This window comes from Cardiocondyla obscurior, linkage group LG09, assembly GCF_019399895.1.
Source record: "Cardiocondyla obscurior isolate alpha-2009 linkage group LG09, Cobs3.1, whole genome shotgun sequence".
NCBI lineage: Eukaryota > Metazoa > Arthropoda > Insecta > Hymenoptera > Formicidae > Cardiocondyla > Cardiocondyla obscurior.
Genome location: NC_091872.1, coordinates 831,361 through 846,356, shown reverse-complemented (window position 1 = coordinate 846,356; position 14,996 = coordinate 831,361). Strand labels below are relative to the sequence as shown.

Here is a 14,996-nt window from a genome sequence, read left to right as displayed (position 1 = left end):
GTCTAAGTTTGCTTTCGGCAGGAAGATTCCTTTGCGGTGCAAGCGTCAGGAGTTCCTGACCGAGACGGAGTTCGCTCCACCCCGTTGGTTTGCTTGCTCCAGGAGTCGGTTCGGTTCGGATGTTCGCTGCGAGGCGAACGGCACGAGAACGGTGCGCGACTTCCCCGAGTTCGTCTTTTTATCTCGAACAAGGCGACATCCGGGGGTATCCTTGTTCGTGGCGCCGGCCGCGGTATTCCGCGGTACCGTGCGCGTCGCGCTCGCTCGGATGAGTTCGGGGCCGCTCGGATACGCTCGTTCCGCGGGACTTGGCGCGTTCCGCCGTACTCGTTACAATTATGTATTTCGATGATCGGTTTCTTCGGGAGCCCCCGCGCTCCCTTTCCTGGCCGAGAGGATGGTCGTCTCGTCCGTTCTTCGCCGGGAACGATGCTCATTCCGGGGGCATCGTTACAAAATTATATAAGGTGTTCAAAATGACCTCCTTCTGCATTAATGCATACTCTAAACCTTCTTTCTAAGGAGTCCCGTACTCTTTGTAACACTTCGGGATTTTCTCTAATGTTTTCAAATCCATTAGTTACTCTTTGTTTGTTTCCCTTTGAGATCCATTTTACTCAAGTATATACTCAAGACTAGCGTAAAATCAACACATAAAGCTCAGCCTAGAAACAACGTTTATAAACAGTATTTGTCCTCGACTTACTAAATAAAATTCGTCGTGGAATATCTGGTGTCCGAATCATTTTGTGATATAATATTTCGTCATTTTTTGGTTTTTATTTTATTTTGTAAAAACAGTAAATAATAACAAAAAGTTTTTTGTTCTATTTCCCAGTAAACATTTTAATATACAGTGTATATACACTGCATATACCTTAAAAGATATGATATATCTTATGTATATACGGCGATAAGCAAAGGACGTACATTGCATATTGTAGGTATATGCGAATGCAACGCGCTGTATGTGCATTAGACATTCATACAATATACATATGTATATTCATACAATATACATATGTATATTTATATAACATTTTATGTATATGCATATACATATATACACAAGAAATATCTTTGTATATACATTAAATATGTACTGAATATTCTTTAAACTGACATTTAATATCCAACGTATATACATATACATATACATATACTGCATGTCGTACGAATATGCATAGTGATATACATACTTTGTACTTGTAATGTATATGCTATGTATATAATTAAAGATTGCTTTCTTTTACATTATAATAACGGGTAAGGAAAGATAGGTTTATACAAGAATTACATTTTAATTCTACAATTATTTTGAACTGAAATAAACAAATTAACCTTTATTTTATAAATGTAACATTGGAAAAGCAACGTCTTGACCGTTACATGGTAGAACAATTAATTTTTTATTTATCTTATTAATAGATCGCATTTCAAGTAAATTATTATTTTTTTTTATAAACTGAATTTCGAAAAGAGATGAAGCACATGGCTTGGAGTATAAATCATTTTGCGCACTGTAGGTATAACCTAAAAGAACTACTAAATTTTTAAAAGTAACAAAATTTTTTACTTCGATTATAGTTTTGTCAATTAATTCAACGAATCGGTCTGCAATTTTACTAATATTTATACAATATTTTGCAGTTTTAAGTTTTTTATATTGAGGACAAGTACAACTACTAATTAATGATCCATTAAAATGTTCCATTAGCAATCGTGTAGGCAAACTATTAATAGTATTCATTGTAGTAGATTTAAAAATATTATTTTCTTCCTCGGTTCTGCGAACAATTTGTTGCAAAGGTTGGGAAGGTTTACGTACCATCTTTTTTAGTTTCTGCATGAAACTTTCAAACGCGAATGCACTAAAGTTATCGAGTGAACCGAATAATCTTACGCATTCGCTCAAATGTAAAAAATTATGTATATTGTGTGAAATAAAATCTGGACCATAAATTTTAATGGAATTTGTAATAAAATGTATCATCAGTTCGTGAGCGTAAGAAATGTAATTTTCATATTTGGAATAATAATTACTGATTAAAATGGTACTCGCTAAACTTAAAATTATAAAATTATTGTAAATTTTAGGACATAATACTTGTCTTAAAACTATTGGGCCGGTATATAACAAAAAAAAGTCTAAATTCAGTAGCTTTGTATCTTTTACAATCTATTATTGATCTTGTTTTTCTTGAAAATTCACAAGGAATATGTTTTTTTAAATTAAAAAGCAACTTATTAATATTATTAACATCTTTGGCACATAATTTGTGAGGGGGTTTACCAAATATCCACCCAAAGCGTCTATTACATAGTAATCTTTAAGTTCCGCCTAATAATAGAATATGCATATAGTCCAAAGGTACGTTGTTAATCATATCAAAGTCTGAGATGTTAACGAAAAGAGTTTCACCAACATGATGTTCTGGGTGAAGTTTATTTCTAAACAAATGATCTGTTCTTTTTATTAAACTTTTCGTTTCAGGAAAGCAAATAACATTATTGACCATTTCTCCTTCTTGATTACACTTTGTACAAGAAAAGTAGCCTGAATGACTTTTAAGAGATAGAATTAAGGATTTTGCCGGTGTGTCACAGATTAACATTAAAATTTTAAAATTACATCTAATATTCTTAATTAATATGCTATTTTTTGTTAACTCTATACATTCATTTACAAAATCCAGTAAAAAATAATTAGAATTCGGTTTTTCATTTCCATGATAAAGAGCTACTAAGAAAACTTTATCTTTGAAAGCTTTGATTGATTTGACAGAACACAAAATTGGCCAAAATGAAGTTGCAGAACTTTTACTTAAAGGTAGTCCATCAACATTAACTGCAATAGAAAACTGTGTACTGGAAGTTACATTTACATTGTAAACATTACACAAAGAATTTAATGTTTTAGCTATCCCAAAATAGTGAAATGAACTAGATTCCAATTCTGGACTATACGCAGATTTATTATTAGGCGTTTTTAAAAGTGTGCGAGGGTCTGTTGGTAAATTGCTAACGCTACAAAAAGGATCATCGCGCAAAACATTCAGCAGCTGTCTTAATGCAGAAAAATTAATGTTATTTTCCACAGCCCATTTAGCAATTTTTAAGGATAAATGTTCACTATGTTTATTTTTGGTATAATCCAAACATAAACTTGTATCTTTCGTTATATTAACAAAAGTAGATCTAGATTCTTTGTTTATCATAAAATTATTATTGTTCAAATAATTGAAATCAATATTCTCAGTATCAGAATTAGAATAAACAGTATTACTTGAGTGGGTGAAACAATTAGTTTCATCAGTTTTACTTTCAATTATTAGATTTGGAACATGACCCTGATGAATACTATTAATAATTGCTACAGATTGCTTAACTTTGTTTTTAATATATCGAGAACGTTTTTCACGGAAACTTTTATCATATTTTTCCATATTAAAAAAAATTAAAATTAAAATTTAATGTTCTCAAAAAAAAAAAATTGAATTTTATATATATATTATATTAAAATTACACTTGAAAGTTGAGACTATCAGTCTGCTCAAAAGAAAATCAGTAACACATACGTTCAATATGATTAAAGCAGTATTTTATATAAATCCAAATGGCTATGTATCCGTGTCATGAGTGTTGGGTTACACTAGGTCGTGAATGTTGGATAGATCTTGATCTTGATCTTGAATATTGAATTGAATTTGGCCAGTCTTTTTTTGTGAATTAATATATCGATCCTTACTTCTAACAAGCCAAGATTTTATATGATTTATGGCCTCAAGTTCAGTGGCGTTTTGAAATTTAAAAGATTTACGAACAACATCTAAAAAAAATTTCCAAAAAATTAATAATATATATTTTATCATAAAATAATCATAGAATTTTTTATTTGTGCGATTATTCGAAATTTTACCCTATTTATTCAATTTAACCTTTACCTAAGATAACAGCAGCAATGTTTAAATTTTTTAATGTTTTTTTCTTCTTTGCACCTTCCCAAGAGTATAGCATTCCAACTTCGTTCAATAATATTCTATACATTATTCTTTTAATTAACTCTTTTAAGTTAGATCCTCCTATACGACTCAGCTCTTCAGTCTTAAATATAAAAAAATTTTAAGTAAATATTACAGAAAAATCAATATAAAATTCTAAATTTTTAAATATTTAAAATTAGTTATTATTACACATGAAAATACATATAAAAATTAGGATTTCTATTCATAGGATTTTTATTCATACCAATGCTGCTTTATTATCTACTGATGCGTTAATCCAATTTTCTACTTCAGTTAAGGATTCTTCATTCATCGGAAACAAATGTATGATCTTTAAAACTTCTGATTGATATCTATCATTATTAACAGTTTCGGTGTCTATTCTTCTACTTTTAACAATAATATTGATGCTATCTAATATATCGTTAACTTTTAAATGTAATAAGTTTATTTGCTTCAACATTTCCTCAAAATATTCTGAAATATAAAAACCAACTATTAGTTACTAATATATAATATAAATAAAAAACGTAACAGGTATATACATTATTTAAAGTTTATACAATATATTAAAAATAACATTATTATACAAATATAATTTATTTACTTGAATTTAACGACTGGTATTTTGAAAAAGCATCCTCGCTTATTGCAACTGATTCTGAGTTCGTAGCTGATATTACATTTGTAACACCTAGAAAGAAATAAATAGCAAAGTTGTCTAAAGAAAATTACTTACATGTTATATTTCTAATATTATTTAGATGCCTACAAAACGCAAAAAACACAACACAAAATATTTACCACTCGTTATTCTTGAACTTGTTAGTATAGATATAGTAGAGTAAGTATTTCCATCTTTCGAGTTATTATTAAATAATGTATCAGTGTCGAAATTTTGTACAGTTTGACGTTTCTTATTTCTTTTCTTTTTGCGTTTACATTTCTTTTCAATATTTTCGTTATGAGAAGAAAGTTCATTAGTAGTTTTAGCTTTATTAGCTTTTTTGTTAGCAATGTCTAAATTATCTAAAATAAATAACAATTTTAATAGATTATAATTATGAATATTTTCAATCAAACATTTTCAATTAAAAGAAGCTTACCATATTGTCCCAAAATTACAGCAGGATAGGTTTTCCACAATGAATGATTTGGAGAGTCCTGATTTCTTATTTTTTCTTCAATAGAAACATTACTGTAAGTTTTTGGTGGCCAATAACAGGCTTAGGTTTCCTCACAATACCAGTTTCTTGGTACAGCTTCAACAGTATTTTCTAAATAAAATTTAACTACGAGCCAGGGCATTCTATAATAATTTTATATATTCTATTTTTTCAATAAGCTACATTAAAATAAAAAATATAGCAATAAGATAAAGACGGTGTTTCTTTTGTATGCTCACACACTGTAAGTGTTATGCTAATAAGTTTAATCGGAATTGTTTCATTCTTCACTCAAAGTTATTAATAAAATAACGCTTGTAAACATGTAAAGCATATGAGCGCTGAAAAGAAACACACATAAAAAAATTGGGAGAACTACATATTTATTATATCTTGACTGCATATTAAAAAAAGATGGAACTCACGTTGAAAAAAGTTGACTCTGTTTTACACTGTTTCTTAAATTTATCGTTAGTATTCCCTTTCACAGAAATTAGAGAAAACACGTAAACCATAAAAAGAGTATCTTTTTTTACGTAAGCTGTAATTCCTGAGTCAAACATGCACACACATACATATATCAACAAGACGACATAATATATCACACACAAATGCATACGCAAACGTAAAAATATATATAATACTTACAGGCCCATCAAAATTTTTGGTCACGATACACAATAGCTTGTGTTTCACACGTATCTTCGACTAGATAAAACATTCACTTATTCCAGAAGTGAACTTATGTTAGGTTAGAAATAAAGTTTTCCTTCCTGAAAGAAGAGCCAAGATTAAAGCTGGAAATAAACTTGTGAATTATTATATTGCAGATAAATATTTTACGCCTCGTTACCTGATCGGCAAACTAAATTTCTTTATCAAATAGGCTCGGCTTTATTTGCACTTGCTGTCCTTTTCAGACAGCCTCCTCGTAGGTCGCCCTGACGGCAAGGTCGAATATCGCTCTAACGGCGTTCTTGTCGCACAGCTCGGTCGTCATGCGCACTAGCGGCGTCCTTCTCGCACTGGTTGCTCTGTCGAATATCGCTCTAACGGCGTCCTTAATATTCACAATTCGCACTTACGGCGTTCGTATAACTATTGCACTGTGAGAACAATCACTACGCTCTTGCGGCGCTCAGACAAGGGGAACGAAGGCCCCTCGTGGCCTTCGTCTTCTTGCCCACGTTGGCGCTTGCGGCCAGGCAGAAGGAACGAGGCTTTGCCTGTTCCTCCGCGCGTTCCACTCCTTGAGAGGGATGAAAAAAGGCTGGCTGCGAGACCTGCCACACTCGACACCCACGTGTGTACGTACTTTGGCTTTTTAACTATATTTGATTATTTTATGCACGCAAACTCACTCACTGCCACTCACTACGTCGTTTCTTCTCGGCGACTCGGCGACCATTTTCTCACATACATACGTTCTTGGTGTGAGTTTCTCAATCGGCCAATCCCTCGCTTGTAGGAAGGGAAACCAATCGCGTCCATGCTTGGCCGTCTCCCAAATGAGCGCAATACAAATTTATGTATCTCCAAACAACTTATTATACAAGTCGCTAATAAACTTGTAGACAATATACGTATGAAACTCGAAGTGGCAAGAGTAATCAGCACGTGTCAAAACTTGCTCACGATTTGCACAAGAGACTGCGCAGTGAAAGAAAGAGTAGGGATCTTGGGTCAATACATAATCGATAAAGGTGCCACTTTCTGCGTGCGCGACAGTGGCGCGCGATGTGTGAACAATGCAATGACGTGCTAGACTTAAACGGCACGTTTGTTTCATTTTTTCATTTTTTTTGCAAATATATATATATATATTATATACATATATATATATATATATATATATATATATATATATATATATATATATATATATATATATAATGCTACGATGACCAGTCGCGTATACATACCACGCATATCCATACAATATCGTATGGACATACGTGAAATGTATATGCGTGTCGAGAACATCAAAATATACATAGAATATACGCCATGTATATTCCACATATATACATCGAATCTATATACATACGACGTACATGGATGAATATACATTTATGTATATTCATGTACGTCGTATGTATATAAATTCGATGTATATATGTGGAATATACATGGCGTATATTCTATGTATATTTTGGATGTTCTCCGACACGCATATACATTTCACGTATGTCTATACGATATCGTATGAATATTTATGAATGTATATACATTTCTGTATATTATACAAATGAACATAATACATACATGATATTTTTTTTATATTATGGATACGCTATGTATATATATAAAATATCCAATGTTTACTGGGTTATTTCTCTGTAGCGTAACATAACATTATGTAATATATTTTCGTTGTGCCTTGTACATATATTTATAATATAAATATTGAAAGTCAACATTCACTAGTGTCTGAATCATTTTGTGATCGACTGTGTGCGTGTGCCTGTGCGTGTGCGTGTGCGTGTGTTTTCTGCGTACGCAAGAGATTCTGTGCGACGGATCTTTCTCCCGGATAGCGACAACTAGTATCGTGACATTCGCTACGAACCTAAAGCAAAATATGTTGTTAACCGTCGTCGACCCTTTTTGACTAACCCCGAACGCGTTTTTGCGGGCGTGGAAATGGATTTAGCAGTAGCGACGGTTCGTCGTTCGTAGGCTCTGCTAATTGAATGTTTTAAGAAAGGGTGCGGAGCGCTTTAAGCCACGTAGCTCTGCCGGACGAGTGGACGGTACACGGCAGCTAAATGTTCTTTACCAGATTTCCCGAATGAGTCACAGATCGTTACAACTTCTTAAATTTATAAATTACGGTCGTGCACGGCTCACAACACAATACCTTGAGTAAAATAATTTTTATTTAAAATGTATTTATTTTAACTTTTAATTAACTGTGTTCTTTAGATATTTTATGTAACACAAGACTTTGCATAAGCACTACCTATTATCAATATTTAATTCCGTAATTTTAATAAATATTAAATAATAATATACAAAAAAAATATTTTTTTTAATTAACATTTACTTCTTCAGGAGAAAATAATCAGTTGAAATACGGTAAACAGCGAGTTTGGGGTACAATTGGTTTTGGTGCGGCAGCGTTTTTAGCTGGGTACACAGTAGATTTGTTGTCACAAGAAGAAGCCTACAAATCTTATATACCGTCAATATTTATTGCAGTGACATTTACTTGTATTGACATAATTTGCTGTATAAAATTAAAGGTTGTATACATTAAGAACTTAGAAATTAATCAAAGATGTGATATAAAGAATTTTTATTTTATACATTGTCACGATAATTCTTATTATTAGTCTCTCCTCCCGGAGGAGAGAGAGTCGTGAACAAAAAGGGACGACCGTGCACGGACGAAAAATCCGTGCACCGACGTGCCACGAGGGGTAGGGAGGGAGGAGGGGTCGCGGTACTTCGGCCGTATTCCGGCGCGGGACGGCGGAATCTTGCACGAACACGAATTTTGGGCGCCAGGCACGGGCCTCGCCGTGCCGATCTTTATCTCGTACTTGTTATCCGGTCCTCGACAATTCTTACCGAATCCGAATCGCCGTCACGCGCGGGGGCTAGCCCATCCGAACGGAGAGGGGCGGGGTATAGCGCGCGGAATTCTCGGACAAACGGGAACGACGACACAAAATAAGACGTACGCGGACACGACCATAAACAGAGGATCCGTTTATTAGATTCAACGGAACAAACAATTATATCAAAAAAAAAAATAACAAAAATTAGAATAAGCGCACGAGAGTGAAATCTTCTCGCGTCGGCCCTGGATGTTGTGATGCCGGCCACGCGTCTCCCTTGCACGCGACGTGCCTCCACGGGACACCGCGGCGAAAGAGTTTACGCGAAAACTCGCCTGTCGTCAACGAAATTGCGGGGTTTCAGTTCCCGACCTCGGCCGCTGCCGAGGGCTCTCCGTGTGGACGCGGGGTACGACAGTCTCGCAAATTATTACAATTGTTAGCACAAATAAATCGGGTCGGTGTCTCCCGCGGGGTCCCGTCACCGGCCTTCAGACGCCCGTAGATTGCCACTTTCTAACGTTAAGTACTAGTCTCATGACAACGATCAACCGGGGAAAATTAACAGGACCACGTGCCCGCTCTATGTGGCCGGGTGTCGTCTAAAGCCGCGTCGGTCTCCCCGGGAGGCGGAGGGCCGTACAATATAATAATTCCGCAGTGCGGGTGGAAGATCTCACCGATAACATTTCGCCGGGTCGCCTCGCGATCTCCCCTCAGTCTCGTTCTGGCACGCTCGCACTCTCTCGCTCTCGCTCTCGCTCTGGCCCTCGCTCTCGCGCTCGCTCGCCAATATTTTTCTATCGTACGCCCGTAACGCCGGTCGACACGGAAGAGAGCGAGGACCGCGCGAATTTTCGGCACGAGGCCCGGCGTATCCCCACTCTCGCGTCTCGCGGATTTTTCCGCGCGCCACGCCGCCGATTTCCCGCGAGAGCCGCTGCCCTCACAGGGCCCTATCGGTACTAGCCGGTTGGCGCGGATTTCGGATAGTTCGTTGTCGCACCCACTCTCCCGCAGGTGGTCTTCGGCGTCGAAATGTGTAGGCGGCAAGCCTCCTCCACGGTTCTCGGGATGGGTGGCCTCCCATCCCGGGCCCGTATCCGGTCACCCCTTTTTGTGGAAGTGTGCGCCTCCGCCTATGGTCCGCTCCTCTCGCTCCTCCTCGGCCAGGACAACCCACCGTCTCGGCGACATACGGTAGCAATCATAACACGCAAAATCGCGATCGTTAGTTCTGGTTTCCCAATTAAAGATAAAACCCCCGGAGATTTCCGCAGCCCCTCCTCGCTCTCCTCTTTATTGCAAATTTTCGCGGCGCCGCTACGCCTTTGTGACGGTCGCGGGGAGCTGCGACGAAGCAGCGGAAGCCGCCACGTCACAACATTTATAATGAATTATATTTATGTTACAGGTCCCATTTAAATTAAAATCAACAACAATAGTTAAAGATGTATTTACCCTTATAAAATCAAAATCTGTTGTGATATTTTTGTGTTTTGTTACAATTTTTGGCATTCTAAATGGTATTATTCGTAATTTTTTATTTTGGTAAATTTTTATTTATATTTCAAAATATGTTAGTAAAAGATGGTGGGGCACAAAGTGACTGTTTTGGGAAATTCGTTGATAGAACCAGTTTTTAAGTTGGCAGTGAAATATTTTTTACAGATATACTTTCTTTTGGCCTTTTTAAACATAATCTGTCTATTTGCGTCAATAACACAAGTCGTATTTAAAAAATATACACTGTCAAAATAACCTCAATATTTGTTACTATGTGCCCCAGACTGGGGTACATAAATAGTAACATCGTGCGAGGCAAATATTGACAACTTTTATTTTGTTATTAAAATTAGAAACTGCAGAATATTACGAAATGTTTAAACTGTAAATATGATTTATTTTAATAGAAACAAATTAAAAATGGTTAACACGACAAGATAAAAGATTTATTTTAATACAACAGGAACTTTCGTTTTTTTCTTTCTTTTTTGCTTTTCTTTAGTCTCTATTGCTTTTTCTTATCTCTGTCCTTTTCTCTCTTCGGTTTTATTTTTCTTTAGTTCTTGTTCTTTTTCATGTTCCATTATTTTATCTATTTCATCCATATTTATCGCTATCATGCATCTGCCTTTGCGTTTTTTATTTTTTCGTTTATTTTTTTGTTGATTTACTTTCAAAAAACCTCGAATATCTGCAGGACCACGAAAAGAAAGCTCACTTGAGAAGAAAGAAAATGAGCGTTCATCGATAGTACATTTGAGATTAGGTTTATTTGTGTTAATTTCTTTTTCAGTGATATTAACACAAATGTTAGCAGGTGTCGTTACAAGAGAGGAAATGGAATTTATTCTGGAAAGATCAGCCTTTTTTGTTACGCTAGCTATAATAAAATCACTCTCGTTAAATATATTTTTGTTGAATGGAAATATTTCAGTTGTTTCAAAACTTTCTATAATATTATGAGGAATTGCTGCTTTGCAAAGTGCCTCTTTGACAAAATCAGCTATGCGGTATAATGTAGGACTATCAGGATTACTCATAAGATACGAATTAATTGCATTATTGTATTGGGTCTTAAATGGGCCGCAGATTCCTACGTCTGAAGGCTGAAGCTTATGAGTGCAGTGAAGAGGAAATGTAAATATTACCACGTCATTATATCTTGCAAGATTTAAAGTTTTTATAGAAAAATAAGTTCCCGTATTATCCAATAACAAAAGAGCAGAATTTTGTTTCAAAGAGTCAGTGCATTTAATGAAGTGCTCCATAACGTGAAAAAAGGTTTCTTTTGTCATATATCTTTTTTTATTTCCTAAACCAAGCGATCTAGGAAACGCATTTATCTAATATACGTTTCCTTTGGGGAAATGTAAGTACAGGAGGCAAAACAACACCATAAGCGTCAATAATAACATATATTGTTACCGATATACCTCTATCTGTACCTTTTATTTGGTGAATTTGTTTTGTGCCTTTTAGTAAAATAATTTTTTTTTGGTTTTAAACAGTTGAAGTGCACGTTTCATCTAAGTTGTAAATCCGAAATCCATCTCTGAATGAATTATTTCTTAAAAGTACTTCTTCCAATTTTTTGAAATATTCTTTAACATTATATTTGTTGAAGACCATTGCCCTTGCAACATCACAGGCTTTTGAGATTCTTATTGAAATAATGGGATGACGTTTCTTAAAATCTATTATAATATTAATGCAGAAAAACCAAAAAACCAATACGTAAATTCAATCTTAAAAAACTCAAAAAATTAAAAAAACCAAAAAATAAAAAAAAATTAAAAAACATTTAAAACCAATACCGAAAAACCAATTTATTCCGGCTTTACATTCCTTTTCCCAATTTTTAGGTATAGATATGTTATTTTGTACTGCAACTTGCCAAGTTAGCTCTCTTGCCATATTAACTGTTAACCCATAACCCATTTGAGATACTTGTGTGCAATATTGAGCAATAATCTTTTCTCCTTTTTCAGTGAAAATACATCTAGATTGATAACTTAAATTATAGGGGTTCAAGAGAATCAGGATTTTCTTTTAATTTTGAATAAACACGATGCAATGTTAGACGGTTTATGCCTAGATGTAAAACAATTTTTCTGATAGTCCATTCTGCCTTTAAAAGCTCGACGGCAGCGTCAAGTTTATCAAGGCTTGTTATTTTTCTGTCTATTTTTTTTATAATTTCTCACCATATTGTTGTAATTAATAATTTTTTTTAAATTATTTTCTTATTAATAAATTTTAATTATTTGGTAATTAATATTAATAATAATATTAATAAACAATATTAATAAATATTATATAAATATTTATTAATAATTTTTAACATTTAACAAACATAATTGAAATATTCAGCAATATATTTTGTATTAAAATGAGTATTGCAAAAATTAAATGAGAATTACAGAAATGAATTTATACAAAAACGCCGCGGGGATGGTACGCGGTCGTGGCCGGTTTGAGATTGTACGAAAAGGCGGATGGAAGTCCTTCGATTTAGAGCCACGCGGCGGCACGCGGTGAGCACGTGCTCGCCCGGTGAGATCCGCACTGAGTTTATGATGAGTTTCACTGAGTTCACGGTTGAGTTGAGAGTCTTGTTAGAGTCTGCACTGAGTTTAAACTGCAAGCAAAATTATATAAATCTTGAAGCTAAGACGCTGCGAAGTCCTTTGAGTAACTGAGCACGAGGTTCAACACGCCTCGTGCTGCAGGATGATGTCTGCCAGTCAGTTCGTCGAATTTTGCACACGGCGAAGATGCATTGGCTGAGTTGCACTGTAGACAATGGCTTGAGTCTTCCTGATGAGTCCTTCTATGAGAATCTTCTAGAGTTGCACAAAGAGCTTCGTTGCACACGAGACGATGCTAGGCACAGCTGAGTGAACACTGAGATACTCGAGCCGGCAACGCCTTCGAGAATCGGAGGCAAAATATCGAACGACAGATCGATATCGATCTGTCGCCGGTGATCGGCCACGAGGTGCTGCCCCCGCAACGGTGACAAAACTAATTAGCATTTCAAATCTTTTAACATATTTCTAAAAATTATTTTTGTAGTCCACTGTCACTATGTACCCCGTCAAGAACTGTCACTATCTGCCTTAAACATTAATAAACATTATAAGAGCTTAAAAAATTATCCTGTAACTCTAAAAATTTTGCTATGCATAGTAAAAGCACAAAAAATATCTAAATTTAATGTTTCGTTGTCACCTGACGACTCGGTCTCGCGAGGAAATTGATGGGATGTTAATTTCAATTAAATAGCCTCAGCGTCGTCCTCGTGGAACACCGATTTTTATTAGAATTGAGCAATCGGTCCAATACTCTGAGCTTGACCCGTCAGTTTGGATCGCCACAGGTCAGCGATCGTCCTCACGTAGTCGGATTGACAAAATAATTATATGTTCTTATTCGTGACAAACTATGCGAACTGTTCGCGCTCTTAAAATTACATCCTTTTATACGCGCGTTAACAAAGGTGTTTTTCGTCGGTAATTTGTTACCGTTCGTCCGTTAAATTTAAACGTTTTTTGTTAGATCGTTTTATTATTATTCGTTTGCGAGTGTCGGTTTTTAGTTTTGTTTATTACCGTTGTTTATCATTGCCTTTGTTTGCTCGTATTTATTTCATTTTACAATGTTCTTACTTTCGCGATCATCGGCATCTTAACAAGGTCGCGTGTTATTATATTCCTTTCGTTACAGTTTAAAATATTTAATTTCCTTTATTAATTAATTTGTCCAAACATTCAATAATCGTAACCAGCAATTTAATTTATGTTTTTAATTAATATGAAAATTTTAGTATTTCACAATTGTTTAAAACGTTAATCTAACCTAATTTCGGCGAACTAAAACTTTAACGTCTACAATGCTACGTATTTTTCGTCTCTAAGCCACTATCTTATTGACAAATTATATTACACGCCTAAAACTTCATGTTCATGCATGGGATTGTTAAGACGATTGAATAAACAACTGTAGATGATGTTTTGTCACTATGTGCCCATGTCACTATGTGCCCCACCTTCCCTTAGTATATCTACGGTAATATAACTTTATTATAGGTATGTAGAAGATCTCGCTGTTGAAACTGGTTATATAAGCAACATTAAATTAATAGAAGGTTTAATCATAGCAATACAAACTTTCGGTGGTGAAATAGTATTTCTCTTTTTTTCTGGTAATATTAGTTACGTCTCATTATAATTTGTTATATAAAAGTAAAATAAAATACAAAGAATATAAAATATAATTAAATTTTTTGTAATTATATTTTTAACTCTTTTCAGGAAAAATATTGGAAAAGCTTGGATATGATTATACTTTTATATTCTGCTTGATATGTTTTGCGCTTCGCTTAGGATTAATATCTTTGTCGCCTACGCCGTGGTGGATACTTTCGATAGAATTCTTAAATGGACCAACGTGTGCGCTCTGCTTAACATTGATAGTAGCTTACGCAAGTGTAATAGCACCACCCGGTGCTTCAGCTACTTTTCAAGGTTTAGTGCAAGGATTTACTGATGGTTTTGGTGAGATTTATGATTACATTTATCATGAACTATTCTAAGTTAAAAGACAAACACTTACATATATACATAACAATACCAAACCCTGGAACGCTGAAAGGACGCAGAATCGAAAGAGAATTTCATGTGCGTGGAGGGTATACAACTTGAAGTAATGCATTGCGTGGGGAGAGACGGGGTTCACGTATTTACAGATTGTGGGAA

At 35.0% G+C, this 14,996-nt stretch overlaps 3 protein-coding genes and 1 pseudogene across 3 annotated transcripts in view; 1 reads left to right on the top strand and 3 right to left on the bottom strand.

Moving 5' to 3' along the window:
* The window catches only part of LOC139105754 (major facilitator superfamily domain-containing protein 6-A-like), a 148,585-nt gene that overhangs the window by 91,473 nt on the left and 42,116 nt on the right, over positions 1-14,996 (top strand). Inside the window, exons 4-7 of the mRNA XM_070662025.1 lie at positions 8,225-8,415; positions 10,148-10,284; positions 14,328-14,443; positions 14,553-14,795. Of these exons, the coding sequence (XP_070518126.1) occupies positions 8,225-8,415; positions 10,148-10,284; positions 14,328-14,443; positions 14,553-14,795 (687 nt within the window). The remainder of the gene's footprint in view (positions 1-8,224; positions 8,416-10,147; positions 10,285-14,327; positions 14,444-14,552; positions 14,796-14,996) is intronic.
* LOC139105534 (uncharacterized) lies at positions 1,389-3,478 on the bottom strand. Its single transcript, XM_070661701.1, has one exon. The coding sequence runs from the start codon at positions 3,444-3,446 to the stop codon at positions 2,331-2,333; it is 1,116 nt and encodes a 371-aa protein (XP_070517802.1). The 5' UTR covers positions 3,447-3,478; the 3' UTR covers positions 1,389-2,330.
* On the bottom strand, positions 3,634-6,598 carry LOC139105535 (uncharacterized; annotated as a pseudogene).
* LOC139105752 (uncharacterized) lies at positions 10,741-11,795 on the bottom strand. The gene has a single exon (XM_070662024.1). It carries the CDS (start codon positions 11,532-11,534, stop codon positions 10,758-10,760), a length of 777 nt encoding a protein of 258 aa, XP_070518125.1. The 5' UTR covers positions 11,535-11,795; the 3' UTR covers positions 10,741-10,757.

Bases quoted from the DNA above. Each gene is read 5' to 3' on its own strand.
- LOC139105534 (XM_070661701.1), bottom strand. From the start codon at position 3,446: ATGGAAAAATATGATAAAAGTTTCCGTGAAAAACGTTCTCGATATATT.
- LOC139105752 (XM_070662024.1), bottom strand. From the start codon at position 11,534: ATGACAAAAGAAACCTTTTTTCACGTTATGGAGCACTTCATTAAATGC.